The 20,459-nt window shown below is 39.9% G+C and overlaps 1 protein-coding gene and 1 pseudogene across 2 annotated transcripts in view; one reads left to right on the top strand and one right to left on the bottom strand.

The window, feature by feature from the left end:
• Positions 1-20,459, top strand: part of Hcs (holocarboxylase synthetase-like protein) — a 348,010-nt gene that overhangs the window by 234,222 nt on the left and 93,329 nt on the right. For both annotated transcript variants that reach the window (XM_076386483.1, XM_076386482.1), the window contains one exon: positions 14,562-14,694. In XM_076386483.1, coding sequence (XP_076242598.1) covers positions 14,562-14,694 — 133 coding nt within the window. The remainder of the gene's footprint in view (positions 1-14,561; positions 14,695-20,459) is intronic.
• LOC143184921 (uncharacterized) lies at positions 15,832-16,434 on the bottom strand (annotated as a pseudogene).

Here is a 20,459-nt window from a genome sequence, read left to right as displayed (position 1 = left end):
ACAAAGACTTGAAAGAAAATATAGAACGAATACAATCCGCTGCCATTAGATTAGCTCTTGGATATCGGAAAACTACCCCAACGAATGTTATCCTTCGGAATCAAATTTAAGATGTATTTATGATAGGACGATATACTTTGTAAGTCGTATCTTGTTAAAATTCTATCTAACAGAAAGCTTCCTATTCATAAAACCTTACTTAGTTTCCACAAAGACGCTCATAAACATACAAAGCGAAAAAAGAAAAAAATGTTCAAATTATGCATTATGGAGTTAATGGATGTCACCGCTTATCTGTTTACTACTGAAAAATACAACTTGTATAATTATAGTTACGATCTTCGAGCTAGTTCAATTGTTGTTGACACTTCTCCTAAATCTTTCAAAACCCTTCGCAGACATAAAAGCTAACCCACACATTCTGGAAATTAAAAAGAAATTTCTAAATTTTTTCAAATTACTGATAACGGGGGCTGCATTAAATTTCACTGGACTCCCTCTCACAGAGCTATATCGGCTAATGAACAGGCTGATATTATCGCTAAGTTCATGTGTTTTAGTTCATGTGAATCTATTCTGGTCCCCTTTACCGACTTCTAAGAAAGTTTTAAAAGCATCTTGCATAAGCACACAGGAAGACTTTTGATTTAGCAAGGCTTGGATAAGGGAACGAATTACTTTCGAAACTATTATAGATGTAATTACAAACCATGGTTTTGGCGTAAAAAGATTTCCCTGAGATTTGATTGTTACGATCAACCGCTGCAGAGCAGATCACTACAATCTTGCTGCCTCTTTTGCTCGTGTTGGATTAATAAATTTCCGCAGTTGTTCATGTGATAATGGTATTCAAGATATCGATCATGTTATTTGGGATTGTTCACATTATGACTGTCAAAGTAAAGAACTCCTTGAACAATTGGGGAAACTCAAACTACTCCACGTTACTAGCATAACCACATTACTTTTAAAGCCGAATATTGTCACGTTAAAATATATTATGACCTTCTAAAAACATTGCCAATTAAATGTATGAACCCGCAAAACATTATATTCTCATACGTATAACATGGTAAAACATTGTACTATTGTATGCCTACCGTACAGCAATAAATCTCTTGGGAGATTCGAACGCTGAAATAAAAAAAAAAAAAAGCAGACAATAAAACCCTTATCACCAATAAATCAGGTTAATTTTCGGTAGAGGTGATAGAACGAGAGATCTTCCCTGCGTCGAGCTGCCGTGAGCTCGAGGCAGGGCAACCTGATAACTTCGCCGTATCCGCCCTGCAAGTCGCTCGACAAAAGGACAATTTATCCAGATGGGCGCTAGGCACTTTCGTGCCAACTACAACGAAAAACTAACAACGATATGCGACCCTTGCAGGTACGGCGGCAATCCTCGGCTAGCTTGGCGGAAGAGGAAGGGTCGTGCTCTGGACACGTAGAGGAATCCAGCCTTCATGGCAAGGGAGAAACTAAACGCTTATAATGTTTCACAGATGTTTATTTGATTTTACGGCACCGTGCAGACGGCACGGTTACGGAAGGTTACAGGTGGTTGGTACAGAAACAAACACGTGTCCTAACAATTTAGGCACACGCGGACTCGCCCGTTACAAAAGTTGTGTTAATCGTAATGACACCGGAATAAGCGATACAATTCGACAAATTACACAATACCGCAATATCAGAAACGCCCTGGAGGAAACCCGAATCGCGCCTAGCACTAACGGCACTCTGTGCCCGGTAATGAGAGACCAAGGTAATTTAAGCAACTTACTCTAATTCTTCGCAGTCCTATACCGCTGTTGTTTCGGCAACGAGTGAGGACACTCGGCACGCGCGCATGCGACCCCCCTGATTCGCGGCACGTCCCTTTCCCGCGCAAGCGCTATAGCCCCTCCGCGTACTCGCTATGGTTCAGGCGCGTATGCGAGGAGGGAGGCTCCGCTCCTCTCCGGCGACGATCCGTATTTCCTCGGTATCGTGGAGACTTCCCCAGGACTTCCAATGGCTCCTGCCGCTTGGACAACGATCTCCGGGCTTGCCTCCACCCTCGCCTTCCGATTGAGCCGTTGTAGAAGGGCAGCACCGCGGGACCATCCCTCAGCTGGTTGGTAGATTTTCCTCAGGCCCTCTGGTCCACCGCGGAGGCGGCAAGTCCCTCAACTCCGAGGATGGAGGGCCCCTGTATCATCCGATGTAGATACGGCGCCTGAATCCGGAAACTGCACGGCCAGAGGACGGGGACGGGGACGGCCTCAGGGTCCCTCAGGTCTCTTCTACGGCCCTGAAACGTCGTGCGTGCTCGGCACGGAGGCACCCGAAATTATATTTTCCCCCATATTTTCCCCCAGGAGATGTCTCTCGGCATGTGTTCCGCAAGGGGGCCGTATGGTCCTTCTTTTCGTTAAGTTTTCGTAATTCCGCAAATGGGGATGGCGCCATGCGCAACGTCACAATACATAGACTTGCTAATAAAATTAGGAGAGATCTGAATAACAAGAGATACTGTTTTGCAGCATTCCTGGACGCATCCCAGGTATTCGACAAGGTCTGTCACACTAGCCGATCAAGATCAAAGAGCTATTATTGTCCTCATTCTACTCCATATTAAAATCATATCACACCAATAGATTTTACGAAGTTAAAACACAACAGGCTATATTTACTCTATACCCTAGTAGTTCAGAAGTCCCGAAAGGTAGTACCTTAAGGCCATAGCTATACACCCTCTATAAGTCAGACTTTCCGAAAATAACCAGTATTACAACTGCTACGTTTGCTGACGACACGGTTATATTTGCGTCTGAGTAGGATTCACAAGAAGCTTCTAACAAATTACAATACCTTAACGAAATAGAACTATGGCAAAGAACATGGAGGATTAAAATTAACACGACAAAATCTGTACATGTTACATTTACCACCAGAAAACGGACATATCCAGCAGTTAAATTAAAGAACGACATATTACTTCAACAAGAAACAGCTAATACCTAAGCGTACACTTATTGCTAGACAGAAAACTCATATGGAAAATGCACATCCGTAAAAAAATAGAAGAATTAAACAAGAGATATAGAAAACTTTGGTGACTAATTGGCAAAAAATCACAATTAACAACCAACAACAAACTACTAATATATAAAACTATTCTCAAGCCAATATGGATATATGCTCGCCAATTATGGGCCACAGTCTCGAATTCAAATTTGAAACTCATAGAGATATGACAAAACAAAAACCTGAGGATCATTTTGGACGTAGAGTGGTATATACCGAACAAACAAATAAATAAAGAAACTGTTATATCACAGTATAAGAAGAAATTGCTAAATATGCTAGATTATATATTGTGGCTTTTTGATAAATTCGTCAAGGCCTCCCCACCGCGCAACATGTGATATATGGGTCTTCCCTTAAAGGCCCTTAGTTTTACTGAAGGGTTAGGCGCTCTGAAAACCAAGTTCGATGTTCGAGGAAAATTCTTCAATCTTTGACATTCAAATTCCTAGCTTTAATGATAAGCAAAATTAGAGGTAGATGTATTTTCGTTACGTTTAAGTAAATGGAATTTCAAATCAACCAACACGTAGATTCATTTTAAAAAGTATAACAACATGTTCTGTTTTATGACAACGTGATACTCATATTTTTAAATAATCAACTGTGAATATTTATTTTTTGTTGGTATTAATCAATATTCGTAACTGGTTTATGATATTAAATTGAATTTTAATTTACAATTTTAATTAAAAAAGGTGTGGAAAATCCAAATTTGTCCAAGAGTTACCTGTAGAGTCGCCCCAGAACGGCAGCACGTTCAAGAGGTAATAGTATGGCAATTGCTTAGTAAAATTCAAAAAGCATTTCGAAATCAACTCGTTTGAAGATGAATTTATATTCGACGGTGATATATATCTCTCCTTCCTTATGTCAGTGCGATACTGTTATTCACTGTCTGAAGCTTCCGCGCGGGCTCAGTTCTGGTGTTTCCCACCAGATTTTTAGACGCTTAAAACTAACAAACGAAACCTTAAATGTGAAATCATTATTTTTGATTTTCGTCTAATTTTGGTCTCTAGAATCACCCCTTAAATTTATCTCGTGGTGTTCAGAAACACCCGGTACATGTGTACAGGGTGAGTCACTTAAAACCGGCCATCTAAATAACTTGGCTGCTATTGGTGATAGGAAAATATGCATCAGGCCAAAATTATTTGGTATCGAGGGACTGATTATCCGATGTTACTAGTTTTTTGATAAGTGGAGGCGTCAAGGAGATATGAAGGTCATCTCTGTTTTTTTAAATAGAACGGTATGTTCTTTTACTTACATTCTAATAGAATATTTCAAGACGAATACAGTGACCTATTGGGAAAGTCATTCGTGGTCTAGGTCAAGCCAATTGTGATGAAAAATAAACTTTGAGGAAATGATCAAGCACCGTTGATAAGTATGGTAATACACGACTAATACAAGTGTTCATAATAGTGACCATGAACATTGATGTATGATCTGAAGGGTTACTTAACGGATAATACGGCATGTCAAAATTTCAGTTGTGTTTATCGCGGCACAAGCTCTTCTTATACGCTCTTTTATATCTTCTTTAGTTATTGGTATGTCAGTATACACTTGCTGCTTTAATTTTCCCCACAAATACAAGTCCAGAGGTGTTAAATCTCGAGAACGTGCAGGCCATTTATGATTTCCTGTACGACCAATCCAGCGATCTCCGAATGTCATGTTGAGGAATTGAGTAATCCGTGCAGAATGAGCAGGGCATCCATCTTGTTGGAACCACATAGTTTGCAGCATGTGAAGCGGAATATTTTCCAGCAGATATGGTAAAATTTCCATGAAAATGTGTTTACATCTCGAAGCGTTTAATGTGCCATCGATAAAATAAGGACTAATTATTTTACTGTTAAGAAGTTCAAACCAAACGTTTACAGACCAGGGTCAAAGTTTATCCTCTTGTAACGTCCCTAAAGCGATGCTACGCTGTCCATGGAAGAGCGGCTTTCCAACGGACGAAAAGGTGGGGGTTCGTCTGGCGTGCGGTTAAGGAGTTGAAATTCAAGGCTTATATCTCTCTTAACAATAATTTATTCAACAAATACTTATTTTAATCCTAACTTTAATACAATATTGATACCTATTCTAATCTAGTTAAATATTAATAAAATCATAAGATATGAGGTTATATTATGAGGTTATATTATGTGTGATTATATGAATGTGACGTTATATTAAATATGATTATAATTATTTATCTCGATAACGCAAGAGTTATGTTATATATCGTTAAACGAGAGTTAAGTTAGGTGATATTATTCGCGGTAGAGGATCCTCTATACAAGGCGCAGTGTGTTGTGTATGTATCTACAATAGATTCTGTCTCGTATGCCCTGGTCGCTGCCAAAGTTATAGGTGGCTATAACTTCAGAGCGGTTTCAAGATTCCATGAAACATATAATTTTTGCTTAATTGCCTAAGCATCCGTAAGCCCTACGTTATTTTTTCTACATCAGTCGCTACCTTGGAGAAAAGACTCTTCAGGAGCGGTCTTAGAAATGTGTCCGATTAGGAATGGTTTCTAGCGCTTGTTGGCAGGCGATTCGTCTGCTTCCGGCGAGCACGAGCTCTATATTAAAGGAGCATCAATTACTATTTGCTAGAACGGTTGCTACCTCTACAGGAGCGGTCTCGATCTTTTAGTATATCAGCTTCCTCCAAGATGTCGCCCGTACTGCACTTAACAGGAATCGTCGTAGTGCACCTGTCATAAGGTTACTTCAGACTGAACCTGTAAAGGAACATCAAATACCATTGATCTCTGGAAAACGGTCGCTACGTCTAAAGGAGCGGTCTCGATCTCACTTGACGAGTATATCAGCTACCTCCAAGATCTCCGTTTATTCGGAACCTGATGCTAGGGAGAAGTGTGTCTCTTGCTGCTTTCGCAGCTCCTTATATACCCGCTAGTCGGAGTACGCGCATGCGTAATGTCATTTCTAATGGCGATCTAATTCTAATTGTAAATGAAAACGTACGACATACGTTGTGTTTATGTTAAAATATAATTGGAACCTATAATATATAATATAAAAATAAGGCACAAAAATATTAATTAGTATTAAGATAATAGGATACGCGGTAATATAATAATAAGGTATTAGAAGGATACAAATATAGAGAGAGATGGTAATAGATAGAGAGAGATAGTAATGGATAGAGTGAGATAGAAATGGATGGAATGAGAGGGGAGACCGCGGGTTGTTACTCTCTTCTCGCAGCCACCGTGGATTTTCTATTGAGAGCTCGGGCGAATGTACCCCACGGTCTCCACGTGCCCTTACTCCGCTGACTTCTTTAGGCGGGTGGGTTTTCCCAAATATTCCGCAGATCGGATGTAGTGGGGAAAAACAACCACTCAGGATAGATTTAAGAGAGGCAGCGTGTCAGCAGAGAGTCTGTCTGAGAAAACGAAGTGAAATAGGAATCGGAATTACGAACTCTAAATAAACTGTTATTATTATATGATAACCGTTCATTTTTCTATTAAAACCTCGCTCGTCCTCCCTACACATTTGTAAAAAAACCCGTCCGCAAAATTGTTTATAACATTGAAAATTAATGTTAATTTTTTTTATTACGTAATCGTATTCAGATCGTTTAGTAGAGAAAATGTCTGAAAGGAACCATATGCCGGAAACGGACCGTTTAGCCAGGAAAAATTGTCAAAGATTTGGCTTCGGTTTGATTGTGTAGAGTCACGCACAGGGGCATGGACATACCACTACTCTGTTACGCGGCAACGGTACCCCCAACGGTGAGGCCCAACACAGCAGTGTGGGTATTCCAAATAAAGACGTTTAAAGGGACAGAAGGCCTAGCAAGGTGCATTGACCTAATGCCGGAATAGAGTAACTTTCTTTACTTTTTACTACTCGACGCATGATCTGCTAAAGCTAGTAATCTAGAATTATAAGATTATATGTAACTATAATATATTTACTCACTCGTTCGATGCATAAATTATCTTCTGCGCCTCACCCACAGGACACTGCCGTTTTCAGTAATGTCCCTTAGTAGTCTCGCCTGGCCATCGGCTTCAATATGTCCACCACCACAATTTACACAGTTTTGTAGACGATGTTTCAAATTCCGACGCACTTTATTAAATATATCGTCTTTGCTGCGTAATATATGAAACGCGTTATTTATACGCAGTTTCAGTTCGGCGGAAGCTTTAATTTCGGCACCCGATTTATAAACAATGTCTTTTACTGCTCCCCACAAAAAAAAGTCCAGTGGATTTAAATCCGGGGAGCATGGAGGCCACAAGTGCGGAGCAGGTCTTCTTCCGATCCACCGGGATCCAAACATTTCTGATAAGTGTTCCCGGACTGGCCTGCTGAAATGCGGTGGTGCACCATCGTGCATAAAATATATGCGTGTCCGTCTTCCGCGTGGAACAATTCTACGTAATTCTCCCAGCAGTATGTTTTTTAGAAAATTTAAATAAATACTGCTGGTCAACGGCGTCGGAAGATAAATAGGGTCAATTATATTGTCGCCGATGATACCAGCCCATACATTTATGGAGAATCGGCCTTGATTAAATTGTTACACCATGGCATGCGGATTCCTTTCTGCCCAGATCCTTGTGTTCTGCTTGTTCTGTGGATTAGTGCTGGAGAAATTACTTTCGTCCGTAAACAGAATATGTTTTAAGAAATTTTCGTTTCTCTCTAGTTTTCGGAGCATCCAATTGCAGAAATCCATTCTTGCCGGATAATTAGCCTCCCTCAATGCGTGGACTTTCTGAAGGCGATATGGTCGCAAGCCCTCTTCGCGAATTACGCGGCGCACTGTCATGTGAGACACGTCCACGCGTCGTGCAATTCCACGGAGTCCCATTAACGGATAGCTCCGTGCAAGGGCTATAATTTGCTCTTCCTTCCTCCAATGCGTTCTTGGTCGACCAGCATTTCGGTGGTTTGCACTTCTTTCAGTATCAGTTAGCGGTAGTTCACTGAATCGATGATCCACCTTTTGAAAGTCTCTTCTGTCAGGAACGTCCCGAGGTCGGATGCGTCTTCCACTGTTTTGCAACCACTCGCAATATATATTTCGAGCTAGCACATAGTTCCTGTCCGCTGCATCAATTGCTCGCAACATTTGACGCACATTTCTAAACGTAGAGTCACTGTTTCTTATGCGTCGCTCCATAGTGCACACTAAATTAAACCACTAACACTAAATAGAAATTACACTACAACTGCGAGACTAATAGCACTAAAAACACAAACATTAATAATGTATTATAAAAAACACACAACTATACATAAAAAAACACACAAGAAACTTTACTAACTAGTCCTAAATACTACTAGTAATAATAATTGTGATAATAATAATAATAATAATAATAAAGGAAATAAGAAAAAAGAGGATAAATATAATGCACAAGCAAACGAAATGGTAAGCGTTTCGAGGTGTTGGCTGTCTCGTTGTCAAACCAATTCTGACTTTCCCGAGCTCTTTGCATGGTTTTCGAAAACCCTCACAAGATGCAGCTAACCTTCAGCATAATGAAAAAAAACCCATTGCAATTGGTTAGACAAAGCTAAGGGAATAGTCGAAAGAATCATTCACAAGAAGAGCTCGGCTAAGAACAAAATTTATGGCATTTGTATGCTGTAGTGCTTTCCTAGCTAAAATTTGAAGTTAACAGTGACCAGATACAAGTGTATCTGTAAAAGTAAGGCCTTGTAGAATACTAGTGAAAGTAAAGACTATCTTACCACAGTCTTAGTGCATACCGTATGTTAATGTATCTGTCTGTGTAATGTATAATGTATCTACAATGCCTTACTTTTCTCCCACATATCTAGTATTTGGTCTAATCATGTATTTGTCTATAATGAGTTTACAAGAGCGAACGAAAAACTTTTGTAACGCACGTGTCTTTTTACCCAGCTTTAGAACAGCGGTAGGTATAAAGCTGTGTTGGAGTCACGGTTACTTTCTCTATTGTCCTCTCCAATCCTTAAGGATGTCTCTGGAAGAAGGATACGCAACACTTGTATCTGGTCACTTGCACGGAGCTATCCGTTAATGGGACTCCGTGGAATTGCACGACGCGTGGACGTGTCTCACATGACAGTGCGCCGCGTAATTCGCGAAGAGGGCTTGCGACCATATCGCCTTCAGAAAGTCCACGCATTGAGGGAAGCTAATTATCCGGCAAGAATGGATTTCTGCAATTGGATGCTCCGAAAACTAGAGAGAAACGAAAATTTCTTAAAACATATTCTGTTTACGGACGAAAGTAGTTTCTCCAGCACTAATCTACAGAACAAACAGAACACAAGGATCTGGGCAGAAAGGAATCCACATGCCATGGTGTAACAATTTAATCAAGGCCGATTCTCCATAAATGTATGGGCTGGTATCATCGGCGACAATATAATTGACCCTATTTATCTTCCGACGCCGTTGACCAGCAGTATTTATTTAAATTTTCTAAAAAACATACTGCTGGGAGAATTACGTAGAATTGTTCCACGCGGAAGACGGACACGCATATATTTTATGCACGATGGTGCACCACCGCATTTCAGCAGGCCAGTCCGGGAACACTTATCAGAAATGTTTGGATCCCGGTGGATCGGAAGAAGACCTGCTCCGCACTTGTGGCCTCCATGCTCCCCGGATTTAAATCCACTGGACTTTTTTTTGTGGGGAGCAGTAAAAGACATTGTTTATAAATCGGGTGCCGAAATTAAAGCTTCCGCCGAACTGAAACTGCGTATAAATAACGCGTTTCATATATTACGCAGCAAAGACGATATATTTAATAAAGTGCGTCGGAATTTGAAACATCGTCTACAAAACTGTGTAAATTGTGGTGGTGGACATATTGAAGCCGATGGCCAGGCGAGACTACTAAGGGACATTACTGAAAACGGCAGTGTCCTGTGGGTGAGGCGCAGAAGATAATTTATGCATCGAACGAGTGAGTAAATATATTATAGTTACATATAATCTTATAATTCTAGATTACTAGCTTTAGCAGATCATGCGTCGAGTAGTAAAAAGTAAAGAAAGTTACTCTATTCCGGCATTAGGTCAATGCACCTTGCTAGGCCTTCTGTCCCTTTAAACGTCTTTATTTGGAATACCCACACTGCTGTGTTGGGCCTCACCGTTGGGGGTACCGTTGCCGCGTAACAGAGTAGTGGTATGTCCATGCCCCTGTGCGTGACTCTACACAATCAAACCGAAGCCAAATCTTTGACAATTTTTCCTGGCTAAACGGTCCGTTTCCGGCATATGGTTCCTTTCAGACATTTTCTCTACTAAACGATCTGAATACGATTACGTAATAAAAAAAATTAACATTAATTTTCAATGTTATAAACAATTTTGCGGACGGGTTTTTTTACAAATGTGTAGGGAGGACGAGCGAGGTTTTAATAGAAAAATGAACGGTTATCATATAATAATAACAGTTTATTTAGAGTTCGTAATTCCGATTCCTATTTCACTTCGTTTTCTCAGACAGACTCTCTGCTGACACGCTGCCTCTCTTAAATCTATCCTGAGTGGTTGTTTTTCCCCACTACATCCGATCTGCGGAATATTTGGGAAAACCCACCCGCCTAAAGAAGTCAGCGGAGTAAGGGCACGTGGAGACCGTGGGGTGCACTCGCCCGAGCTCTCGGCCGCTGCCTGGGTTTTCCCCATCTGGCTTGCAGGATGGAGTTTTACGGTGCGTCAATGTCCATTGACAATTTACTTAAACGCGATTCTTACAATTCCTAAAAATCGCGATGGATCACGTCTGCACCATAAACTCCACCTCGGTCTCATCGGGTCGACCTTGCGCCCATGCCTCGGCCACTTGCACCCTTACTTCGCTCTCCAAATTGCCTACAAATGTCCACCGATCCAGAGGTCTACTTTCACCCCTAGAAGCCGTGACCATTAATTTTTTTACACCCTGTACTGATGAAGCGTACAGCGTGATTGAATGTTTATTTCCATTCAACGTCCCATAACAAAAGATTGCAAGACAGAGATGAAGTAATATCAACAACCAGAGACGGCAAGGAAGTGTTCGACCATTTCCTCAAAGTAAATTATTTTTCATCCCAATTAGCTTAACCCAGACGACAAGTGACTTTTCCAATAGGTCATTGTATTCGTCTTGAAATACTCTATCAGAATGTAAGTAAAAAAACATACCGTTCCATTTAAAAAAACAGAGATTACCTTCATATCTTCTTGACGCTTCCACCTATCAAAAAACTAGTAACATCGAATGTTCAGTCTCTCGATACCAAATAATTTTGGCCTGACGCATTTTTTGCTATCACCAATAGCAGCCAAGTTATTCAGGTGGCCGGTTTTAATAGCCTCTCCCTGTATACATGTAATATGTACTTATTTTAGAGAAAATTTAAATATATTTTTTAGATATGTTATCATGCTATTTTCCCGCTTCGAGATGCCGTGTATTGGAGGCAGGGATGCGTGATACTTCATCGTATCTGCTCTGCAAGTCGTTCGGCAAAAGGGAATACTGTTCGGATAGGTGTTAGGGACTTTTCTTGTCATTTAACGAAAGATCCGGGAAACTCACAGCAATTTACAGCGCAGGTACGGCAAGGAGGATTGGCTAGCTTGTCGCAAAGTATAGGTCGTGGGTCGAAAACGTTGGAAGGAGAATGACACAGCACGTATCTTCCATACGTGTTTATTATAATAATGGTGGACCATGTGATACGGCACGGTAACGGAAGACAATCACGGGTGTTCGACGATACGTTATGACACGTGTCTGCGACAATCAGCACGCGTGGATTCGCGCATTACAAAGAAATACGTTGGTCGTAATGAAGCTGGAATAACGCTGGAAAACGATAAAATGAAAAATTACAACGAAAAACAACCGAGACACCCTTAGAGGAAACCTGACTCTCACGTCCAGCACTATGGCACAGAGTGCTTGAAAATCCAGACCAACGTAATCTGTGCAACTTACCTTAATTATCGCAAATGGTCCTATTGTCAAAAATCTCAAAATCGTCAAACGTTCGCTGTCGTTTGTCGGCAACGAGTGTCAGCGCTCGCCACGCGCGCGTGCGACTCCTCCGATTCGCAGCACGTCTCTCCTTCGCGCAAACGTGTTAGTTCCTCAGCGTACTCGCTATGGTTCAAGCGCATATGCGAGAAGCAGAGAGCTCCTCTCCGGCAACGATCCGCATTTTCTCGGTATTCGGCCCCAGGACTTCCTGTGGCTTCTGTTTCCTGGGCAACAACCTCCGGGCCCGCCTCCACCCTCGCCTTCTTTCTGAGTCTCTCTAGAAAAGCTGCGCCGCGGAATCTTTCCTTGGCTCGAGTTCAGCAGATTTCTTGTGGCTCCTCTGGTTCTCCGCGACGACGATAAGTCTCTCAATTCCGAGGATGGAGTACCCTTGTAACGTCTGGTGCTGATACGGCGCCTGAATTCGGAAATTGCTCGACCAGGGAACGGGGACGGCTTTGATGCCCTTCAAGTCCTTTCCACGATACTGTAGCATCATGCGCGCTCCGCACGGAAGCACTCGAAATTAGTGGCGATTTGGATTCAGAGTATTTTCCTCCAGGAGGCGTCTCTCAGCACATGTTTCGCAAGGAAACCGTACAGCCCTTCTCATTACTAGATTTACTAACCCAGGGACGACGCTATCCGCACCGTCACAGAGTATTTATGAATGAAAATGTGTACAAACCAACTGCAGTGTTTGTGAAATAATGCTATAGACAATCTAAATCTTTTAAAAAGACAAAAAAGTGTTTTCTATACAGGGTATCGAATGCAGGATCTGGCACTTAGAAAGGGTTATTAATTTCGAGAGACACGTATATTAATTGTTCATAAGAAATATATATAGAGGTATTCCATATAACGTCATTCCTCCGAGACTCATCCCTCAAAATTTCATAAAAAATGTCTGGGGGTATCACCGGTACCGGATTTATGCACAGGCGGTCACCTCAAGACCCCTAAGACAGGATCCTAACAAATATGTACGTAAATATGTATTCATCATTTCTCTTTTATCTGTGATAAAACAACAAATAACAAACAGCGAACAGCGAACAGCGAACAGCGAACAGCGAACAGCAACAATTGATAGAATATTTGCAGGTTAAGAAGTAGATTGAACGTTGATTAGCACGATACTTTATTTCATTTGCACATGTGGTTGCTGCTTGAGCTCACAGACCAGAGACTGACCACCACGACAGACAAGATAGAGGGCGCAACGATCAACATAGAAAAAGGCTCATTTCCAGCAACAGCAACAGCAAAAATAAGAAGAAGAAGAAGAAGAATAGTAATAATAATAATAAGAAGAAGAAGAAAAAGAAGAAATGTTGAAATTCCGTATGTGCAACGGTATAATTGAACAGAATAATGCTACCAGCAATCATTAAAAATTTGAAGCAAATCAGATGAAAGTTCACCGAGTTATTATTAGGTTTTGGCATCTAGAAGTTGGATTCTGTAGCGACTTCATTATTGGGTTAAATGTGAAACAGATGTCTTTTCAAATATTTCATCCAAATATTCTGGATTTTATGTGTATTTAATTTTGCATAAAAATAAAACAATACATATTCCTCATAATTTATTTATTATAATGGGGCTCTAAAAATTTGTGACATCTCCAGCCTCTTGAATCCGCCACTGCCTCCTTTTAACAAATCGAAGAAAGAAAGAAATTAGGCAATTAAAAAGATTGCGCGTGTTTGCCGGCAACTTAAACAGTTAAATCCACGCGTTTCAAGTGTGTGTGTGTGTGTGTGTGTGTGTGTGTGTGTGTGTGTGCGTGCGTGCGTGCGTGCGTGCGTGCGTGCGTGCGTGCGTGCGTGCGTGCGTGCGTGCGTGCGTGCGTGCGTGCGTGCGTGCGTGCGTGCGTGCGTGCGTGCGTGCGTGCGTGCGTGCATATACCGAAATATCAATTTTGAAAAGTCTCGTGACCTGCTGTGCCCTCTCAAGCTGTTGAAAAATTTCATTTGTACAGTAATTATTTTATGATGTGGAACAATGTCATGAAACGATAAAACTATACTTATATAAATAACAAGGTCATGAGAAAATGAAATTTGTTTCGGGTCAAATGAATCTGAATACAACACCAAGGTTAATTTAACTGCTGAACATCCCGTTGATCGCTAATAAAAGTGTTGAACGCAAGGTTTCAGTACTATCTCTCACTATATCACGATATATTTTTCGATTAAAACAAGGTAATTTTCTTTCAGAAAATTATCTCTCACGTCACAATAAAGAAAAAAGGTTGATGTTGTAAAAATAGGCCAAAGTCAGTTTGACGGTCCATTTCTTTAATAGATTTGCACCGATCCAAGAGCACAGAATCTAACTGACCATGACATGTAATTTGTATACAACCTGTACATTGAAAACCTACTTATAAGTAGAATCTATCTTATTAATATATTAATTGAATTATACATTTTTTCTGCAGAATTTAACTTCAAAAAAGTTGGGACGTTTAGTAATATATGCAGATGTATTGACATCATCAATGGATGTTGTAGATGGTCTTCAATTACAACATGGTTTGGCTGTGATTTGTCGTCAACAAAATAAAGGACGAGGTATGCATATTATATAAAACAAGATAATAATATTGATTGACTATGTATTTTTTGTATTATAATTACATTCTACTACTTTCATTATATGGAAATAATTATATTATTTATATGGTAATACTAATGATATTATTTATATGAGAATAATATTGATTTTATTTGAACGATAATAATAAGAATAAATTATATGATACTTGCAATTATACTAGTTATTAACAATAATTAGGTCTTAAGGGAACTAGGCAGTCAAATTGGGTTAAGATTTAACATTTTTTGACAATTTATTATAAAAATATGGGTTGAAATTGAGACTTATACTTTTGCACAATGTTTAATGGTACTTTAATGAGCAAGAAAAAATTTTTGTTGATGATATAAACATGTAAATGACTGAGTTACTATTGTCCAAAGTATATGTTATTTTGCAGACGCCGATGTGGTTTTGGAGTGATTCTGATTGCAAACATTTTTTTTTTTTTTTGACGTGTTGCATTCTCATGATAAGGGTCACAATTTCAGACAGAACTTCTGGAAAACAAAATTTATAATTATAAAAATGGCGGCCATAAAACTGTAGAAGCGTGATTTTTTATATAAAAATTGGGCCGTTTTCTTTTGTTGTCAAAATAAGGGTTTTTATGAAGTTACTTTGAGGTTCCATCCGAAATTACACATGTTTTATGTTTGCCCAATTTTTTTCAGATCAATCGGAACTTCCGTTTTCTGGAAATCACTGCAAAACGAAGAGAAAACATGGTTTTGAGAAAAACGCGTTTAAAGTTTTGAAAGATTTTACGGTGTGATAACTTCTACATATCTCGCTTAAAAGTTTCCAGCAGAGTAGTAGGATGTCTCCAAAGCTTCCTCAATATCAGCCTGCTGTTGTTCGGCAAATTCTTCTATTTATACGACTCTTTTTAGACCTCCTTCTTCTGTCGACTTGAGGGTCGTGTATCCATTGTTCGTCCTCCTGTTCGCATACTGTTTCAGCCCGCACTCCAACTCTGACGTTTAATTGTGCCAGAAACAACAGCAATGGTTTTAAGCTATTATTAAAGACGCAAGCCGATAAATACGTTGCTATTTCGACTTCGACTATTACACTTCAGCTCCACTAAAGCCTGTCTTTGGAGCTATTTTTTAGATTAAGCCATTGTAGCTCTCGTTTGCATTTTGTGTATATCCGCCGATGCATCGCGTAAGCAACTCCTCGTTGCTCAAATCCTCGTAAATTGGACGTACAACTTCAAATACATCTTGAAGAAGTGCAGATTTGTGTTTATAAGTTTTTAATTTTCGTTCAGCTTTTGACTTTTGCCAGGTACACCAACTTCCTGGTTTTTGTGGACAAAACTAATGTTGCGGGTTGGTGTCTGTCGAGCACTTGTGATATAGTGTGGCTAAAATTGCATTCTTCATTCCCTCAATATCGTCACTGTTATTTCTTATGGCATTACCATAATATTTCGACAATTCCCCAATTACTTTGTCAGTGAGTTTTCCTGAACTAACAAGTCCTTTGATATTTTTTTTTTTTTTCAAATTACGCAACCGCGTACCCATTCTTTTTTGCACGTGTCCAATGCATTCTTTTTTTAATATTAAAAAGTCGTCGCCGTACGGTTTTTCATCCATAACTGTTTTATAAGTTTTGGAATCTCCATCTCCAATATAAAGCTTATATTTGACTCCGTACTGGTCTTGGAATCTCCTAAACATTTCTAAAATTGCGGCCACTTCCATCTTCCCTGATGAACCGTCATGATTTATTTGGCATTCATTTTCATGACTTTCCAGCCACTTTACGTATTTGTCGGTACCACTGCGAATTTCCCAAAGTTTACATGCAGTACAGTAGGTGGATTTGATTATAACATCGATAAGTTTTCCGCTGTAGTGTCCGATAAGGGATGCGACGCCATGAAATGACCGAAAACCTTGTTTCCTCCAGGTTCCGTCTCCTGACACCAGCAAATTGTCTTCATTTTCGCTCTTAGATGACTTTCGCTGAAATCATTGATAATTTGGCAATAGCCGCAGCGACGTTGCGCATTTGTTTTACAAATGTATTACATGTACGTCGAGCTAAAGACGTAGGTAAATCCATACGCCCACAAAACAGATGCAAACCACTGTACCCGATACCCAATTATCTCATAACTGCAATAAGTTTTGAATTAATTTCATACATGATGTTATTGTGTACAAAAGATGGAGCACAGGAATGAATGAGTCTGTCACTGCATTTATCGCATGATATTTTGATTTAAAAACCTAGCCAGCGGTGCAAACAGTTTTCAAACTTGACACTTCCACCACAGTCTTTGCATGTCACTAATGAGGCAATAATGTTAAAAACGTAAAAGAAGTCTATTATTTCATATTCTAGATTGAAGATAACAGTATAAGCGATGCCACTGTCACTGTGTGTTCTCGATGATGAAGCTTCCTGGTCTTCACTACAGTCCATATGTTGGTTACCGTGAAACTTACGTTTCTTCGGCCTGCCTCTTCTGTTCTTGTCCATTTTTGATTCATTCATGATCAGTCACAATGAATAACAATTTAATCAGATGTAAAAATTTTTCCAACGTATACAGCACAGTTCTCGCTTCGAATGTTCGGTCACGACTGAAAGACAAGCGTCTAAAGCGTTTAGAATAACGGCAAAATTTTAGTATAATAGTATTATGTGAATATTACAGAGAAAAGGTCTGTGTGACTTCTACAGAACCGTCCTCTACAGAATAAACAAAGGATTCGTATGCAGGTATCGAGGTAGACTATCAGACGATTGCTTTTGTCTTGTCCGATGTCCCTCGCATATCAGCGTCCGCACAGGGATACTGTACTGCGCTCGACCTTTTTGGCTGCCAAATGCTTAATTTTCTGAATTTTCACGAAAATTAAGCGGCATTTTATTCGGGAAGGATAGCACTTCCAGAAAATGCAAACGAAAAAATCGATTTTTTGACTGCCGAGTCCCCTTAATCTCTATTCAGAAGTTTTAATGACATCAATGAAATGTCACTATATTCACCCTTTGTTGAAAATAATTGTCGGCATTTACTGGTTTAATTTGACTAAATCTTTCATTAATTTTTACTACATGATGTTTTTCCTCTCAAGCAATATTGCTTTTATCCGCCTATCTAGCTTATCCCACAAGAATTTTGTGGGATTCAGATTTGACAATTGAAACGGATATACCATTCTTTTGGCTTAGTGTTGTTCATCCAAATAACATGGGCGCAATTTCGAGGCTTGTTTCAGGTCATTGTCTTCTTGCAAAATAAATTCTTAACTCAGTAATGTAGGAATAGAATTATTTGAATCTATCCTTTATTGAACAATTGACGAGTAATACAAACACGTGACAGATAATACAGAAAAGTAACAGCAAAATACAGGAAAGGAACAAGGGACACCGTGATTACTGCAAATCGTCTCGTAGTCCGTATATCGTAGCCGTGGTCGTACTCGTAATTGTAACCGTAACTTTTACCGTAATCGTGTCGTCTTTTTTTTCCTCCTTGGTTCGTTGATTGGAGGTTTTCCATGCCTAGGAGCAGAGCGCCCCCTTACCGGAGAAACTTGATTTGTGCTGCTCTGGGGTTACCTTCCTGAATTTGAATTAATAGATACACCATGAAATTTACGAAAAAGGGAAAATTTGCAAAAAACCCCAAGTTAAACTTAGGCGAAATCCAAAGTGAAGTGCACAGTTGCTTTGAAGAAAGCAGCATGTAAGATACGCAAAGCGATGCGCAATGCAGGGAATAAGTAAGGTATAGGAATGCGGGGGAGAGGGATAGGGAAGAGAGGGGAAAGGTTAGGGATGTTAAGTTGGTAGGAATGTTGAGAAGCCAGCCATTTGTGTGAGGCGAGTAGTTTAATATAGCAGAGGTAGGATTAAGAAGCAGAAGTAAAGCTGAGTAGGAAAGATTGAGATTTAAGATAATGTAGGTTTTTTAGAGATTAATGCTGAAGAATAGTGCTTGGGATCAAGCGGGAAGTGTGCTTTAGTTCTATACGAAATTCTGTTTATGTCATACATACCGGTGAGTCGGATCAGGGCATTTAAATATTGTTTAACATCAAATGACGCAGCCATCCTAATAATAAAGCCTTCTCAGATTTCAGTTCCTCATGTAATTTATTCGTAGGGTAATCGAATTTCTTATTTGAAATGATGTTGTATATACGGTTTTCTGTCTGCTGCAACCTGGTTAGATGTGTCTGTGAGGCAGCCATCTATATTTGAGAACCATAGATGAGAACCGGCCTAATACAGGTTTTGTAAATAACAAATTTGAGATGTTTACTGAAGTAGGAATTTGAAGCCAGCAGATGGTGCAAAGTTCCAGCAGCTAGTCTAGCTTTATGTATGCGATCATTAACAGTCAGAGTCCAGAAGATTTTGGAATAAAAAATTACTCCCAGGTATTTAACTTGATTTGACCACGCCATTTGAGACCCACAAAGGGGGGGGGGGGGGGGGGGGGGGGGGGGGGGGATAATCGGGAGAAGATAATGGCTTGAATTTTGCTCGGATTAAGAGTAAGTTTCCAGTTCGCGAAGAAATCTGCTACTAGGTTTAGGTGCGATTGGATTTTAGATATGGAATATTTGATGTTCCAGGAAGTGGCCAAGAGTGCCGTGTCGTCAACATATAGTGCCAGTCGAGTGTAATAAAGTTTAGGAATGTCGTTAATGTAGATATTAAAGAGGCAAGGGCCTAGGATTGATCCTTGAGGAACACCTGCATGAATAGTGATAGGATCAGCTGTACAGTTTTTGATAAAAGCTGTAATGCGTCTTGAGGGGAGATAGGATTTAATGAGGAGAATGATTTGCGGGTGGATACCAAGTTTAGAGAGTTTGTATAGCAGGGCTGTGTGCCAAACCATGTCAAAGGCTTGTGTTGGGTCAAGAAGTACCATGATAGTGTACCAATTGATGTTAATTTCATGTGTAATAGTTTGAGCAACTCGAATGAGTTGTTGGGTAGTGGAATGTCCCTGTTTAAAGCCAAATTGTTCATCAATGAGAATATTATTGGTTTTCAGATGGAACTTAATATAATTGAGAATAACTTTCTCAAAAAGTTTAGCCAAGATGGATAGCAAGCTGATTGGGCTATAGCTGGATATTAAGTCTCTGGGCTTACCAGGTTTGGGTACAGGAATGACCTTAGCAAGTTTCCAAGAGTTAGGAAAATAATAGGTTAGTGAACAGGCTCTGAAAATGTAGTATATTTGAGTGATAATTTTTCTATCAGCATTTTTAAGCATAAGAGCAGTAATTTTCTCAGGACCAGGAGCTTTTTTATTCCTGAGTTTGTGAATGTATTGAGCAATTAGTCTAGGAGAGCACTCATGAAGCTGAAATTATGTGGGTTGTACAGTCTCAAGTTTTGCAAGAAAGTCGTTGACCTCTGAGGTAAATGGCGATGGGCAACTGGAGACTTCGTTGTGTATTTTGGCAAAATGAGGCGTGAAGGCATCGGCTTTTTCCTTAGCTGAGGTAAGAGCTGAGTTGTCAAGTTTAATGATGAGATAACTGGTTTTAGAGTTGGTAAGGATTTTGAAGTTGGTCCAAAAGTTGGGGTTAGCTCTTTTTATGTTTAGTAGCCGCTTTTGGAGCTCATTTGAGTTAATTTCTTTAAGCCTATGCTGGATGGCCTTTGAAATAATTTTAACATAACCTTTGAAGTATGAGACTCCTGTACGCTGGAAAGATTTACGGATTCTACGCCTAAATTGTAT

This window comes from Calliopsis andreniformis, chromosome 10 (assembly GCF_051401765.1).
Source record: "Calliopsis andreniformis isolate RMS-2024a chromosome 10, iyCalAndr_principal, whole genome shotgun sequence".
In the NCBI taxonomy this organism is placed as follows: Eukaryota; Metazoa; Arthropoda; class Insecta; order Hymenoptera; family Andrenidae; genus Calliopsis; species Calliopsis andreniformis.
This window is presented reverse-complemented; position numbering and strand designations above follow the sequence as displayed.